General features: G+C 40.6%; 2 protein-coding genes across 5 annotated transcripts in view; one reads left to right on the top strand and one right to left on the bottom strand.

Annotated features, from left to right (window-relative positions):
• Positions 1-16,386, bottom strand: part of PSMC6 (proteasome 26S subunit, ATPase 6) — a 77,641-nt gene that overhangs the window by 35,766 nt on the left and 25,489 nt on the right. The window lies entirely within an intron of this gene.
• ERO1A (endoplasmic reticulum oxidoreductase 1 alpha) overlaps positions 236-16,386 on the top strand; it is a 52,090-nt gene continuing 35,939 nt past the window's right edge. For all 3 annotated transcript variants that reach the window (XM_070249457.1, XM_023627735.2, XM_070249456.1), the window contains exons 1-4: positions 236-563; positions 8,730-8,849; positions 9,577-9,660; positions 14,349-14,387. In XM_070249457.1, the coding sequence (XP_070105558.1) occupies positions 450-563; positions 8,730-8,849; positions 9,577-9,660; positions 14,349-14,387 (357 nt within the window). In that variant the 5' untranslated portion in view covers positions 236-449. The remainder of the gene's footprint in view (positions 564-8,729; positions 8,850-9,576; positions 9,661-14,348; positions 14,388-16,386) is intronic.

Below are 16,386 nucleotides of genomic sequence, written 5' to 3'. Positions count from 1 at the left end.
AAGGTGCCTTCAGCTGTAGGACCGCCGGGGCACCGCGGCCGCGTAGCCGCGCGGGTCGCCTCCCTCGCCCTGAGGCGCCGGGGGATTGGCTGGAGCGGCGGGGGGCGGGGCCTGCGGGAGGCCCGAGCCCCCGGCTTCCGCTCTCGCCCGGGAGCCGGCAGGCCCCGGCTCCCGCGCGGGGGCGGCGGCTGGGCGCGGCGGCAGGCGGGGCCGAGGCGGGAAGCGGCTCGGTGCGTCAGCGCCCGCCCGGGAAGGAGGCCGGCGCGAGGCCCCGGCGGCCGGCGCGGGCGCCTTGGCACGTCCGCAGGCCCAGCCGAGGGCGGGCGAGGGGGCGGCGCGGCGCGGGGCGGGGTGCCGGGGCCGGGCCGCGCGGGCTTCATCTGCGGGCGCGCGGCCGGCGCCGGTGTCTGGGTCTCGGAGGCGCGGGGCGACGAGCGGCCGGAGCGGCTATGGGCCGCCGCTGGGGCCTCCTGGTCGGCGTCTTGGGCGCCGTGTGGCTGCTCGGCTCGGGCCAGGGCGGGCGGCAGCCCGCGGAGACGGCGGCGCAGAGGTGCTTCTGCCAGGTGAGGCCGTGCGCGGCGTGCGGGCCGGGCCGGGCCGGGCCGGGCGGCAGGGGCCCTTTCGCGTCTGCACCCGCCCGGAAGGGGCGCCTGAGCAGCCGCTCCCCGGCGGGCGGGGGCCGGTCTCCCAGCGCCGCCGGGACCTGGGCGCGCCCCCCGGCTCTCCAGCTCAGGCGGGAGGCGTGGGCGCGCGCTGCAGGTTGGTGCCCGGTTCATCTGTGCACCTTTCTGGGTCTCTCCTGCCCGGGGAGGGTGTGCACAGTGTGCACGCACACTCAGTATTTGTTATTTTCGCAGAACCTGGGTTTTTATAACTTCTCGCTGGACCTGGAACTGTGTGTGCTGTGCTTTGCTGGGTGCCTTTGCCAGCCTCTCTGGCCGGGACACCCTTTGGTCGGCGGGCTGCTCTCAGAGCTCTTGTCAGGCAACGTAGTGGCTTCGTGTGACCTTCTTGTGTCTAAGCCTAACTGCCTGCTGTCTTTGGGGCCGCCGCTGCCCTGTGTCTCCTCGCTCTGTGTGTCCTCTCTTTTTCTTGAATGTGGTGAGATTCTCTGACCCTGACACCCATACAACTGGTCTGAATTGGGAGGATGGTCCTTAGTCCTCAGGGCACGAGTCCAAGTTTGCTATGATCATTTCCTTCTGCTAGTAAGAGATGTGGGTTCCTTGAGCAAAAAATTCGAAGAAACTTACAGGTTTCTGGATCTACAGTATCTCGTATTTTAATATTATTACTCACCTTTTGGTTGGCTTCTGTTGATAAAAATTACGTTTGAAGGGTGGGCATCCGAATTGTTCCTTTTAAGTGGATTTTACTGTATATTATCAGAAATAACATTTTGTGTGTGTAGGGGGAATGATATTCTTTCACAGAGGAAAGGAACACTTTATTATGAGAAGATTGATCGCTTTCACTGTTTTATATTCTTGGATTTCCTTATTTTGCTGAGAGTTTTGGGAGCTGAGGTGTTATCTGGGAACGTGTAAGGGAGTTGAAAGGAAATTGCTGCTTTACAACTAAGAGTTTGAAAAGCTCCTTTTCCTTCAGTGGTTGCAAACAGCATGCAATAAAGGACTTAAAAGGAACAAGGGTCATTTTTCTTCTGATTACAAATATACGGTAACACAAAGTTCAAACATTTAAAAAATAAGTAAAGTAGAAATAAATACCTTTAAAATAAGGTGTTGAGAGAAGATGTCCAATGTAACATTTTTAACTACATTCTAGAGATTTGGATAATGATATAAAAGTACCTATTGAGCTTTTCAACTTTGACTTTTTTCCCCAAATGACCTTTTTAGATATCTGATTAAAATTGGAGAGCTTTTAGTTTTTTACGTTTATTTTCTTTTTCTTTTGATTAGTGTTTAAGCTTTTTTCCCCTTTCATAATATTTTCAAGATTTAAATTCTCCCCCAACACAAAAGTTTCTTAGTCCTCCTTGTTTTCCTTTTAGAACAAGAGTGGTATCTGTTTTTCTTTTCAGAGTCAACTTTTAAAAATAAATTGAGGGTCACATAATAAAAAAACAATTTTAACAGAAATTTAAAATGATCTACTTAAGAACAGAGACCATCAATTCTAATTCAATAAATGGAAAAAAAGTATATTTTAGTTATATTATGGTCAGTAATGGAAGGGGTGGGAGTAAGTGAAGAGGGGAGAGGGGACAGCGATGAATAGACATGAAGAGAAAAATGGAGACAAGCATATAGATTGCACACAAAAATAGAAGGAGAGAGAGGTAAAAGAAAAAAATGGAGAAAGAACAGATAAGGGGAGATGAGTGGTGCAAATTATTCATTCAACAAACATTTATAAACTCTGTACATTGATCTGAATGTTTGGAATACATATGGCGTGATCCCTGCCCTGAAGAGCTTACAGTTTAGTAAATCATGTTCTTTGGGGCTTGGGGAGAGGCGAGGATCCTAAGCATTTAAAAAAACAAGTTAGTAAATATTGCTAGAAACTAAATTTTCATCTGAAGTTTGGAAATGCAAGTTAAAGTCTTCTGTGGTTCTGTTTGCAGTATCCATTAAGCTGCGGAACCCTGTTGATTCTGTTTTGTTCATAGTGTGTCCCTTTTCTCACTTCCTGTTGCCCATCTCTCGTCCTGCTCTGCCCTGAGTTACCACGCTATCTCCCTGGTCACCCTGTTGCATGGGTGCCTGGCTTGTAGTAGGGGTTTAGTTAACAGAATATCAGCTCTGATTTCAGCCAGAGCAGCATGGGTTAGTTATTCCACCTTAGAAAGTCACTGAAGTAAAGTGTTCAAAGCTCTACAAATAATCAGATTAAATCCAACAAGCATTTATTGAGGCCTACTGTGAACAGTTTTGAGAGGTCAAAAAATGAATTAAAAAATAAAAAATTAGTCCCAATTCTTGACCCTCCAGAATACTGACCCTGGCACGTAATTGTGCTTATGTATTATGGAAATTACAATACAAGATGTGAACACTATGCTACCAGGAGTATATTCTGTTAATCATTCTGTTAGCAAGCCATTTGCACATTTTTCTGGACTCTGTCTTTCAGATCGGGTCGCAACTCCAAATGAGTCTTTAAACTTAGTCGGTTATACATATGTTAGTTGACATCAAATCCTACTAGAACCATTTTTACTGAATGTTGTAAATTCTCTTGATAACAGTGCTTCAGTGTTAGCTGCTCAAAATAAGTTATCAATTGCCTGGGACTTGTAAATCTTCCTTATGTATGACCTCCCCCCTCCATTTTATCCTATTAAAATTTTTTTATACAGAAAATTAGCTTTTTTTCCTTTTGGTATACAAGCCTATGAAGCTTAACACATGTATAGTTTGTGTAAACAATTCCTTTATTTAAACCCAAATAGTAGTTGTTGTAGTAGATATGGGCTTGAACTAAATGATGACTTTTCTGAGTTTCTTATTTCTTTTTGACAGTTATTGCCCTATTGTATCATTAGAGAGAATGAATGCAACAGAACTTTAGTCCCAATACATGGACTCCCTGGATACATTTTAAAGAAATAGCCTCAGAAGAGATATTGAAGCTCAGATATGGAGGCAGTATGGACATCTTTTTTCATTTAAATTAGTTAAAAACGAATTTGTAAACTTTTATATACTCAAAGTATTTTATTAACCTTGCTGTGATTTGTGCTGATGCCACTCAGCTCCACTTGCTTGAGGGCAGTGAAGCTCTGTCAGGCCAGTGGAGGGGCGTCGGTGCGCATGACCCGCAAAGGCTGCCCCAAGCATGGATCACTGTGTGCTTGGAGTGCCTTGTAGATGTGCTCTGCATACATGTTTTAGCAGATTTACCTGTTCGTGTCCTCTGTAGGTCAACTTGAAAAATAGTTTTTGTTTGTTAGTCAGAGTGCCTGGGCCACGGAAGAGACACTTGATAATATGTCAGGTGGTGGATGGAAATAAGCCCAGAATTAAACCTTAAGTCAGAGGGATCTTTGAAACAGGTTGTACTGGTGAGATGTCCGTCAACTCGGAGTGCTTGCTACATTCCAGACTTTTCTGAGCAAAGCGTGTGGAATGAAGCATGTTTCACACTGGTTGTCATAGTTTGGGTCATTTAACAACAACGTAAAGTTCTAGCAAGACCGAGACTTTAAAGCAGAAATAGCTCTTAGCATTCCATCTCTTTACAATGATGCCTGCCACCGGTCTAGAATCTTTGGTGTTTCTATGCTTCCATGAACAGAGTTGTTCCAGTCTACTCTGTCAGTGAATAAATACTTTTCATGTTCTTTTTTATGGTCACAGAACACAATAAAATTAAATACCGCTAAAGTTCTCTGGCAAATAAAGCACACTTTGAGCACTTTTAAATCATATTTTATACAAGTCTGAGGAATATGTTCTTACGGTCCTTTGGAATAAAATGACAATCTCTCTTAGGACTAGAAGTTGTTGGGACACAAGGAAACCACTTAGAGAGTTTTTTGTTTTGTCTTTCACTGCAAGCTAAAGGGTCCCTCTAACCGGAGAATGGTGAACAAGCAGGCCAGCATTGTTTCCTCTGCTTTTGCCTTTTGTATTTGGGTATTTGGTCCCGACCAGTCAGAGTCAATGGAGAGAGTAATTGAGCCTCCCACCTCTGGTCACTTTTGGTTACTTAGTTCTATGTTCCCTTGGGGCTACCAATGTAAAATTTTTAGAAAAATTTTAAGTGCACACTTGGCCGTTTTTTTCTTATTCATTAAAAAAAAAATGGTTGTGGATTGCTTTGGGGTATAGTGAGATCCCTTTCACTGGAAGCATTTAAGCAGCGGTAGGGTAATCATAGTGAGATATTTACTGGGCATTTACTGGATGCCGTTTTGTCTTGATATCAACTCTTTGAGATGAGAACTATTATTATTTCTATTTTGTATTCGGATGGGAAACTGAGTCCTAGAGAGGTTAAAAAATGTGGGTGAGGTCTACAATTAGTAAGCAGCAGAGATGGAAGTCAACTCTGGAAGGTCTGACTCCAAGGCCTGCATTACTCACCACTGTTACTCGCTGCCTCCTCCTGAAGGTATATGGGTGGGGATCTCTGTGTTGCTTGGGAGTTGCAATAGAAGGCTTCAGAGGCTTTCCACTAGGAGTTTAAAGTGGTGATGTTATGAGTCAGGCCTACCTTGGGCCTTCTATCTACTATCCCTCAACTAAGGCCTTTTAATTGCCACGTATTTTTGCCCCCTACCCAAGGCTGAGTGTCACCTGAAGCCTGGAGCAGCCAGCTTCACATTTTACCTTGTATCAGTGACTGTGGTGTGGGGGGTGGCGGGGGTGGTGCATTTAAAAAAATTCAGATTCCTGTGGGAGACCCTGTGTTCAGTTTCCCTTTGGGAGATGGCACAGTAGGTCTTTAAGCAGCCTTAGCACATTCTGAAGCACAGCATCAAGTCCTCCTTGTTACTGATCCGCACATCTTTTGGTCTTACTTTAGGTAATAGGACGTTACTTTGTTTCCAAGATTCTGCCCTGGGTCTATTTCCTGAGACTCTATTCTGGTGATATCCCTGGTTCTCTCCTTTCTAGAACTGGGCCTGGCATCAAACCTGGCAGACTTCCTGCTCGGGATTAGGTTCTGCTGCCTGTTGGCAGGTGTATCTGAAGGTCAGATGGCTTGGATTTCCAGGTATCTTCCTATCGCTCCTTTGCTGATCTCTTTCCATCTATTGAAACTCCTGCCACCCTGCTCTTCCTTCTTAGCTGCCCTGCTACCCGTTGTTGTAGTTGGGAATACCTCCTACTCAGTTTCTAAGGTAAGGGGCACAAGGTTTTTTTTTTTTTTTTTTTAAAGATTTTATTTTTTTCCTTTTTCTCCCCAAAGCCCCCCAGTACATAGTTGTGTATTCTTCGTTGTGGGTTCTTCTAGTTGTGGCATGTGGGACGCTGCCTCAGCGTGGTCTGATGAGCAGTGCCATGTCCGCACCCAGGATTCGAACTAACGAAACACTGGGCCGCCTGCAGCGGAGCGCACGAACTTAACCACTCGGCCACGGGGCCAGCCCCGGGGCACAAGGTTTTTAAATCTGCCACTGTCCCGCCCTCTCTCCCCTGAGGTCTCTGGGCTGTAAGCCGCCACAGCTTTGGAGGCATCTTTCATTCCTTTCTGGTTTGGGGCTTGTTATAGCTTCCCTTGTAATTAGTATATCGGTTGGTAGACTGGAGCGTGCAAAGGGCTGTTCACCTTTGCTGCTTGCCTTCCTTGCTCTGTGATGCATTCCTGCCACTTGTGCTTATGTGGTCTGGGGCACTGAGAACCACCATAGGTGATGGGTGGTACCTAGTTATAATTAGACAGTGCAGTGCTGGTCTCCAGTGAATGAGAGTGACAATGGACAGCATTCATTCATTCATTCACCCACCCGTTCCACAGATAATTATTAAGCATTTACTGTGTGCTTTCTAGAAGTACAGTGCTAAGTACTAGAAATACAGAGATGAACAAACATGATTTTGCTTTTAAGGATTTTAAACTCTAGTGGGTGGGAGTGAAATAGATAAATTCAATTCAGTGAGGTAATTCTTATGTAGGAATATGTGAAGGGTCATGGGAGAGACAGGTAACTCAGCAGGTGGTGAGTGGTATCCAAGGGGCAGTTTCCCCAAAGAGGGCCTGAACCAAGTCTTTTTTTTTTTTTTAAAGATTGGCACCTGAGCTAACATCTGTTGCCAATCTTCTTTTTTCTTCTTCTTCTTCTCCCCAAGGCCCCCAGTTCATAGTTGTAGGTCCTTCTGGTTGTGCTGTGTGGGTCGCTGCTTCAGCATGGCCTGGTGAGCAGTGCCATGCCCGCGCCCAGGATCCAAACCAGTAAAACCCCAGGCCACCAAAGTGGAGCATATGAACTTAACCACTCGGCCACTGGGCTGGCCCCAGTGAGCCAAGTCTTGAAGATAGATTTTTACCTAAAAAATGAATTCCTTGTGGGGGAAAAATGGATTGCTTCAAACTATTCCTCTTGTTTTTTCCATGTTTGTTTCATTTTGTGACTTAAGGTCTCTACTTTCCATGTGTCCCTTTGACCTCTGCAGTCTGTGCCTGTTACTCTTTGTGTAATAATTTGCGTCCAAAGGGAGAAACAGTAGCTATTTGATGTCCTTAGAAGTTCTGCTTTTGAGGCTCAAAAGAAAGAGGGTTGAAAAATCAAATCGTCTGTTTTAGAAGCACTTCTGTTGGTATTCGAAATTAGGCCTCTAATATTATTGTGTACGCAGAGGACTTTTAGCAAGAAACAAGGATAAATTTGCATATAAAATGAAAATAGTTATTACAGTGACAAAATTTGTAGATCAGATTTCTAGAAACTGAATTATTAGTTAGTCCAAAACAAATAAGACCAGGGAAATTGGTACAAAATCTTAGCTCTTGAATATTGCTGTCATCATCCAAAGTTTTCTTATCTTTTAACTGAAAAATTTCCATTAGTGTTTTGTGATGTTTTAAAATTAAAAGGAAGTGTAGGATTTTACATATACCAAAGGGAAGACCTAAACACAGTATTTCATTACAGTATTGTTTATTTACTTTCTTACCAGTAGATTTTTAAATTATTTTTTAGTTGGCAGTGTCTCCCTAAAATATAATCCAAAGCAGTTTATAACGCAAATATCCAGACGAAAGTATGATAAGGATCTGTTTTCTGCAGCATGCTGTATATTTAACAAATTTTTTCTGGTTACTTTTCTTAAATCATGATGTATTTGTTACTTACTTAAAGCAATGTTTAATTAATTCTGTTAGATGTTTGCCTAACCCCAAATAAACATCTAAGAATTTTAGTTTCACATCTGATAACATAGTCTGATTATAATAATTATTATCAGTTTTAAGCATTTGAAGATCAAGATTGACTTTTTGGTTGATTTGCTATCTTAGTGTTGCTAATGATAAGTAATTTCTAAGCACCATTTCAAACTTGCAAAAATTGGCATGGCCCAATATATGAGGGTTGTTAGATCCTTATAATAAATTATTGTTTCTCTTATAAATTTAGTATCACTTCTTTTTTATACATTCACCAAGCTTGTCTCTGGCGTACGCATCCTGTTGGAAACTAAAATAAAAGGAAGACAGAGACAATTGAATTATAAGAATATAGAACCTCAGGAAAGCCAAGGATGTGGATGCACCTGGGCTTTGGGAAAGAAGGGTGGAAGTGGGGCTGGAAAACCCCAGGGAACCCAGGTAGCGTCTATTGTCTGTCTCCTTTCTCTGCTTCTCTATGTATCTTTTAAAATCTTTCCTGTCTGCTAACTGGCTAATGTATTCCTCAATTCACAGGGTGGAGTATGGTCTGAGTTTACTGGTCTAGCCACAAGGAGAGACATCTCTCCCTCTTGGTGTCAATTCCAGGTTCCTGGAGAATGCACCAAGACCTGGTTTGGGTCAGACGCCCACCCCTGGTCAGGCCTGGAGGGCAGGGTTACACACTGGCTGCAGGGGACCATCTCTTTGCATGCATGCATGTGTGCGTGTCCGCGTGTGCGTCATTATGAGCTCAGTACACCCTACAAAAGGTATCCACTGCATTCTTCTAGGTTATTGTCGTACCCTATCTTAGAAAATTACGGAGAGGAGGGAGGATAAGGGTTCGTCGTACCCGTGTGAGCAAGAAGAACCCTGTTGCCTCTGAGACATTCTGATTTAATATTTCATTTTCTTTGTAACAGGTTAGTGGTTACTTGGATGATTGTACCTGTGATGTTGAAACCGTTGATAGATTTAATAACTACAGGCTTTTCCCAAGACTACAAAATCTTCTTGAAAGCGACTACTTTAGATATTACAAGGTATTTTTATTTTTAACTTTTTGTATATGAATACTTAAAGTTTAATGGATAATACATTTTCTTAGGGATTACCAAGCTTCAAAATTGTGGCTGTTATTTAAAATTCCATTTGCAAGAGTGAACCATGTGGTTTTGAAACCACTCATTGGATACTTTTAATTTTAATAAATGAGTTTTGTGCTCTAGAGTTAGAAACCAGTTGGTTGAATTGAAGTTAGAACAGAAACTATTATTATCAAAATTGTGAGTTTATAATTTTCTAAAACATCAGATTGACTCCAATTAATCAAAATAATTAAATATTTTTCAGAAGAGGCAAGACTTTATTCTGACCTATATTTTTTTATCAAGTCACTTGTGATATTTTATCTTGAGATATTTACTGAAAGAATTTAGAAAACTTGATCATTGGAGTGTGTAGTTACAGTCTGATTTCACAGTTGTCTGTTATTTGCTTAAAAAGAGTATTAATTGAGCATTGATGCTGTGAGCTGCTTTGGCTCCTAGTTGCCATCTCGGCAGCATCTGTTTAGCAGCAGTCTGTGTCTTTCTAACCAATCTACCAATTTACTTATACCAGCTACACATTTATGCAATTACTAGAACTTGACAACTAGTAAGTGTAAGAAATAGAAGAATTGCAGTTGATAACTTGAGCAGCATATAGTGTCATAATTATAATCTTGAGATTCTTATTTTTATAACTTTTTCTGTTATCATCTTACAGGTAAACCTGAAAAGGCCGTGTCCTTTCTGGAATGACATCAGCCAGTGCGGAAGAAGAGACTGCGCTGTCAAGCCTTGTCAATCGGTAAGAACCATGTATACATTTAAGAACTGTTACATCTTTTTTCAAATAATTGTAACTTTTTAAGAGGGGCCAATATAATTCAACCAATATTTCAATCCTTAGATTAAATATAATGTTTAAGATTTACATATTAAACTTACAAATATAAAACCTATTTTGAATTATTCTGCCTTCCTAATAATAGAATTTAAATTTTGTGGTTAATATAATCCTTGGACTTATTAGTGAGATTAATAGTTCTTTTTGCTTGATATTTTTTTTTCTTCTTACATCTTATCCAAACAAAGTTATGTTTACAGTGTAATAAAGTGAAATTGATCAAGGTCTAAACAAAATCTCTTGCCTTTTTTGTGGGTGTATTATTTTCCTTGGATTTCCTTGGGTGGGGAGGAGTTGGATAAAACACCTGGTTTTACTTAGAAATACTCAGAGCTTTAAAATTTGAAGTGTTTTACTCTGAAAGCAGAGAATTTTAAACTTTTCACTAAAGTCTTTTTTTCCTTTTAAAAGGATATATTTTGTCTTTTTTTATTGTGATAAAATATATATGACGTAAAGTTTATCACTTCAACCATTTTTAAGTGTGCAGTTCACTGGCATTCAGTACATTCACACTGTTGTGTTACCATCACTGCCATCCATCTCCAGAACTTTTTGTCTTCCCAGACTGAAACTCCAGCTCATTAAATAATAACTCCTTATCCCCCCTCCCTCTAGGCCCTGGTAACCACTGTTCTACACTCTGAGTCTGACTACTCTAGGTACCTAATATAAGGGGAAGCATTGCAGTATTTGTCCTTTGGTATCTGGCTTATTTAACATGGCATAATGTTTTCAAGGTTTATCCATATTGCAGCATGTATTAGAAGTTTATTCCTTTTTAAGGCTGAATAATATTCTACTGTACGTGAATACCACATTCTGTTTATACATTCACCTGTTGATTGACTTTTGGGTTGTTTTCACCTTTTGGTGATTGTGGATAATGCCTCTGTAAATGTGGGTGTGCAAATATCTGGGTCCCTACTTTCAGTTCTTTTGAGTGTATACCCAGAAGTAGAATTGCTGCATCATTTAGTAATTCTGTGTTTAACTTTTTGAGGAACACAGTGCTGTCTTCCATAGTGGCTGCACCATTTTACATTCCCACCAGCAGTGCACAAGGGTTCCAATTTCTCCACATCTTCACTAATACTTGCTATTTTCTATTTTTTGGATAATAGCCATACTAATGAGTGTGAAGTGGTAGTGTAGTTTGGAGTCGTTTATTTTTATACATGTAAATATTGCTGTATAGACCTATCTAGCATGGGGAATTAGGCAAATGTAAAATATTATTTATGGTTTTTTTTTCGTTAGATGAATGAGAATCATGTTTTTAGTTATATTAATCCTCATAAACACAGCTTTTTGAAAATTCAAGGATTAACTTGTGAAACATCTTACTATGATTAAAGCATGAGCATATCATTAAAGTGATATTACCAATTTAAATGTTTCGTTTTATTTCATAAGTTCTTGCATTTATATTTAGTAATAAGGAAAAAATCAGTTGGAGAAATTCAAGTTTACCAATAACTTATTTATGTGACTTATTAAGCATGCTAAAAATATGGTACTTAATACAAGCGTTTAATTGGACTGTTTAATTGCATGGGCTATTATTAACATTAGTCAGAACAAGTAAATAATTTTACAATTACTGCCAATTTGAATCTCATCTTGAAATAGCAATTATTTCTGATTATTGTTAGTGAAGTATAGGATGAAGGGGTGCCATCTTGAGAAGAAGATGGGAGGGGATAGAAAGCCTGACGGTTGTTTAGCATAAAGTAATAGCTTATTGACTCCCAGGATGACAGACTGATGGATGAGATTTATTTTATTGTAAATCCTAGAGAAAACAACCAATTTTAGCATTTAAGAAATGCTAAAACATAGATGTTTGACTTGAACTCATAGATATACTAAAAAAGAATCAGGTAAAAGTTAGCAATTGTACCGAGAAACTGAGACAGAATCTGGTTATTTCAGCTTCTGCAGAAGTGGAGCAGGGTGCCTTTCATGCCGGTACTTTGTTTTTTTCTTGAACTGGTTTTATGATGGAGAGAAGGCTTAAAAGATAATTGGAAGATGTTTTTCCACTTAAAAATGTTCTTCATATGTTTAGAAATGTTCTTCTGCAAAGATTGGCACCTGGGCTAACAACTGTTGCCAATCTTTTTTTTTTTCTTTCTGCTTTATCTCCGCCCCCCCCGCCCCCCCGTACACAGTTGTATATCTTAGTTGCATGTCCTTCTAGTTGTGGGATGTGGGACACTGCCTCAACGTGGCCTGATGAACGGTGCCATGTCTGCACCCAGGATCCGAACCCTGGGTCGCCACAGTGGAGCGCGTGAACTTAACCACTCGGCCACGGAGCTGGCCCCAGAAATGTTCTTCATATGTAGCAGAGGCAGCATGATTAGACCCAAGATTTAGGAAGATAACTGGAAGTATTGTGGAGATGGGGAAGTGGAAGATGAGGAGATGGAGAAGAGACTGGTAAAAAAATATCACTTAGCAATCGAATGTAATTTGGTTCAATAATGAATATTTTTTGAGGGCCTGCTCTGTGCCAGGACCTGGGCACATAAGATGAGTGTTTATCTGGAGGAGCCTATGGTTTAGTAGGGGAGAGAAACACTAAGTGGTCATTCCAGCACAAGTGTGGTAGCCCAATAATAGAGATACACTGAAGGTCTACACAGTGGAAGCAGAAGGGAAGGGAGAGCAGGGGAGGAAGACACGGAGAAACTCCACTCCAAGTGACGGTGAAGGAGCGAACCGTTTACATTCCTCTTGGGACAATCCTGGCTCAATTCTGATTGTTCCTAAATAGGGCAGTCTGGCAGAAACAAATAGTGATTAAAATACTTTGAAATATGTGCTTCAGCCTAAATAATGAGCGTTCATAGCTCGCGTTTATATTGTACGTTACTGATATCTTGACATCTCACTGTTGACATCTCACTTGAGAATGCATCTGAGAAAAAGGACGTTAATTCATGAACACAGCGCAGTTATCACCAGAACAGTCATCCTTCTTAACCTAATATGTGTACAAAGTTAAGCAGTTAGCTCATTGCTTCAGGTGATCTGCTGTTTTGTTGATACCCTTTTTGCTAAACAAGGAGCCAAGGCCAGTTTCCTTTTTGTCAACACTTTGATTTCCTTTTTTAGTTCATTTTTAGACTCAGTTCAGTTAATACCCTGGGACCCAGCAGGAGATAGAAGAAATAAATTGAAATTCTCTTCCTCATACTTGGTGCTTTAAAATCCATATCCTTTATTTGCAGCCTGACTCCAGGGAGTATTTGAATGAGGCTGATGGTCTGCCCCAGAGGCTGGACTCTATCAGCTGAAAGACCAATTATTTCTTTCCTTTGCAATGATTCAAAACAATGTTCTTTCACCTCCATTATTAATTGGCCTATGTGAAAAAGAATCACAATATCCAGTGTTAGTCTGGGAATAAGAAATGAGCACTCTGGTTGTAAGTCTTTTTGGAGATCAATTCAGCAAATCTATCAAAAAAATTAAAAAGGTACATATTCTTTGACTTAGCAATTCTACCAGGAGTTTCTCGTACTAAAATAATTGGACAGATGTTCACTGATGACCATAAAGGAGTACTGAATATCGTAATGATGTCAGTTCTGCTGAAATTAGTCTATAAATTTGGCATGGTTTATTATATGAAAAAATTAGAAACCATCTAAATATCTGGCCATAGAAAATGAATATACATTGACCTAGTTCAAAGTCTGGGAGGGTACATAAAGTGATGGTCTCTGTATGGGTCCTTCCCTTTGGGCAGGTGTAATCTGTTTCAGGAATATACTTAGCATTGGAAGAGGGCCCTGCAATTACATGATTGTCTCTACTCACAGCATCACTTTGAGGATAGGCAAATAGGTCCTGTAGTTAGTAAGTGGTCAACACATGGCTAAAAACCAGTACCATTTTCCTCTGAAATGAATTAGGGCTCCATAAAAATGGTTGATTCCAAGAGTGGAACAAGAAATATACAAGATGAGCCTGGAGTATCTTGTTGTAACAGAGAACGAAAAGTGCTCCTGAAGATTTCTGGGGTGATAGCAAAAGGGCAGAGGTGCAAACATCAAGGCAGCCCTTAGTGGGTCCCCTCGTGGCCAAACATGGGACAATTTGAGCCTCAGAAGGAGTAATAGCTAAGTAACTATTTTTACATTTCCATGCTGTAATACAGTGTATGATCAGCAATCTGTGGAATAATTTGTTGAATTTTTTGTTTACTTTTAAGAAAGAATATAAAAACTGCCTAAGTATCCTCAGTTTAAAAATAATCTGTTAATTTCAATAATTTGTTTTATGAATTCTTCTCATATATCAGAGAAATTTAAAATATTTTTTCAGAGCCAGCCCTGATGCCCTAATGCTTAAAGTTCGGTACGCTCTGCCTCAGCAGCCCGGGTTCGGTTCCCGGGTGTGGAAGCACACCGCTCGTCCGTCAGTAGCCATGCTGTGGTGGCGGTGCACATAGAAGAACTAGGAGGACTTAGAACTAGAATACACAACTAGATGCTGGGGCTTTAGGGAGGGAAAACAATTTTTTTTTTCCAGAATATAGAATAAATGTCATATAAAGCATTTTTTTTCTTTTTCAGGATGAAGTTCCTGATGGAATTAAATCTGTGAGCTACAAGGTATGTACATATACTTATTAATGTGTCTAATATCTTAACAAGAAACTTGACAAAGTCGTGTCCCCTGCCAGCTGCTACGCCACTTTGCTGCTTCCCTTTACAGTGCAGCTCCTTGAGAGTTACTTGTACTCACTGTCTCTCACTCTTTGTTTTTTTCTTTTGTTCAATCTTTTATTATAGAAAGCATGAAAGAGAAATAAAAGTAGAGAAAAAAATTACGCAGCTCCAGCAGTTATCAGTGTATGGTCAGTCTGGTTATATCTGTACCTCCCACTTCATTCTCCCCATTATTTTAAAGCCAAACTCAGATAAATCATTTTGTTTAAATACTTCATATACATCTCTAAGACAAAAAGACATTTAAAAAAAGTAATCTCAATCAGGGTTCAGATGTCTCCTTGTTTCCTAAGTGCCATAATAGTTTGTCTGAAACAGAATTCAAACATACTCCACACATTGCATTTGGTTCATGTGTCTCTTCTGTCTCTTTCTCTCTCTGTTCTTTAATACGTTTTTAATTTTATGATATTTTTAGATTTACAGAAAAATTGTGAGGATAGAACAGAGTTTTCTTATACTCCCCCTCAGTTTCTTTTATAATTAACATATTAGTATGGTACTTTTGTTACAATTAATGAACCAATATTGATACATTATCACTAACTAAAGTCCATACCTTATTAAGATTTCCTTAGTTTTCTACCTGATGTCCTTTTTGTGTTCCAGGATCCCATCCAGGATACACGTTACATTTAGCAGTCACATCTCCTTAGGGTCCTCTTGGCTGTGACGGTTTCTCAAACTTTCTTTGTTCACAATAAGGTATTTTTAAGGAGTACTAGTCAGATATTTTGTAGAACGTCCCTCAATTGGGATTTTGATGTTTTTCTCATGATGAGCCTGGGGTTATGTGTTTTTGGGAGGAAGACCACAGAGGTAGAGTGCCGTTTCCATCACATCATATCAAGGGTTCGTGCTATCGACATGACTTCCACTCTTCACGTTGACCTTGATCACCTAGCTGAGGGGGTTCTTGTCAGGTGTCTCCACTGTAGATTTACTTTTTTTTGCTCCTTCCTTATGGTATTCTTTGGAAGTCACTTTGCTCAGCTCACGCTTAAGGAGTGCTTCATCTTTTTGAGGATATAAATTCTTCAGTGTGGGAGATTTGTATCTTCTCCCTCCATTTACTTATTTATTCAACTGTTTATTTATATCATGGGTATTTGTCTTATACTTTGGATTATTATTTAGTAGGACTTTATTTATTGCTCAAATTGTTCCACTTTTGGCCATTGGGAGCTTTTTTGGTTGGCTCCTGTGTTCCTTTGACATACCACCATCATTGTGTTTTTTTCTTTTTCTTCTTTCTTTTTTTTTTTTTTAATTAATGTTATGATAGATTACAACTTTGTGAGATTTCAGTTGTACATTTTTGTTAGTCATGTTGTGGGTGCACCACTTCCCCCTTTGTGCCCTCCCCCCACCCCCCCTTTTCCCAGGTAACCACCGATCAGATCTCCTTATCAATATACTAACTTCCACCTATGAGTGGAGTCATATAGAGTTCGTCTTTCTCTGACTGGCTTATTTCGCTTAACATAATACCCTCGAGGTCCATCCACGTTGTTGTGAATGGGCCAATTTTGTCTTTTTTTATGGCTGAGTAGTATCCCATTGTGTATATATACCACATCTTCTTTATCCAATCATCAGTTTCTGGGCATGTAGGTTGGTTCCACGTCTTGGCTATTGTAAATAATGCTGCGATGAACATAGGGGTGCAACGGACTCTTGAGATTTCTGATTTCAGGTTCTTAGGATAGATACCCAGTAATGGGATGGCTGGATCATAGGGTATTTCTATTTTTAACTTTTTGAGGAATCTCCATACTGTTTTCCATAGTGGCTGTACCAGTTTGCATTCCCACCAACAGTGTATGAGGGTTCCTTTTTCTCCACAACCTCTCCAACATTTGTCGCTCTTGGTTTTGGATGT

This window comes from Equus caballus, chromosome 24 (assembly GCF_041296265.1).
Source record: "Equus caballus isolate H_3958 breed thoroughbred chromosome 24, TB-T2T, whole genome shotgun sequence".
NCBI lineage: Eukaryota > Metazoa > Chordata > Mammalia > Perissodactyla > Equidae > Equus > Equus caballus.
Note: the sequence above shows the minus strand (reverse complement) of the source record. Positions and strands in the feature narration are given on the sequence as shown.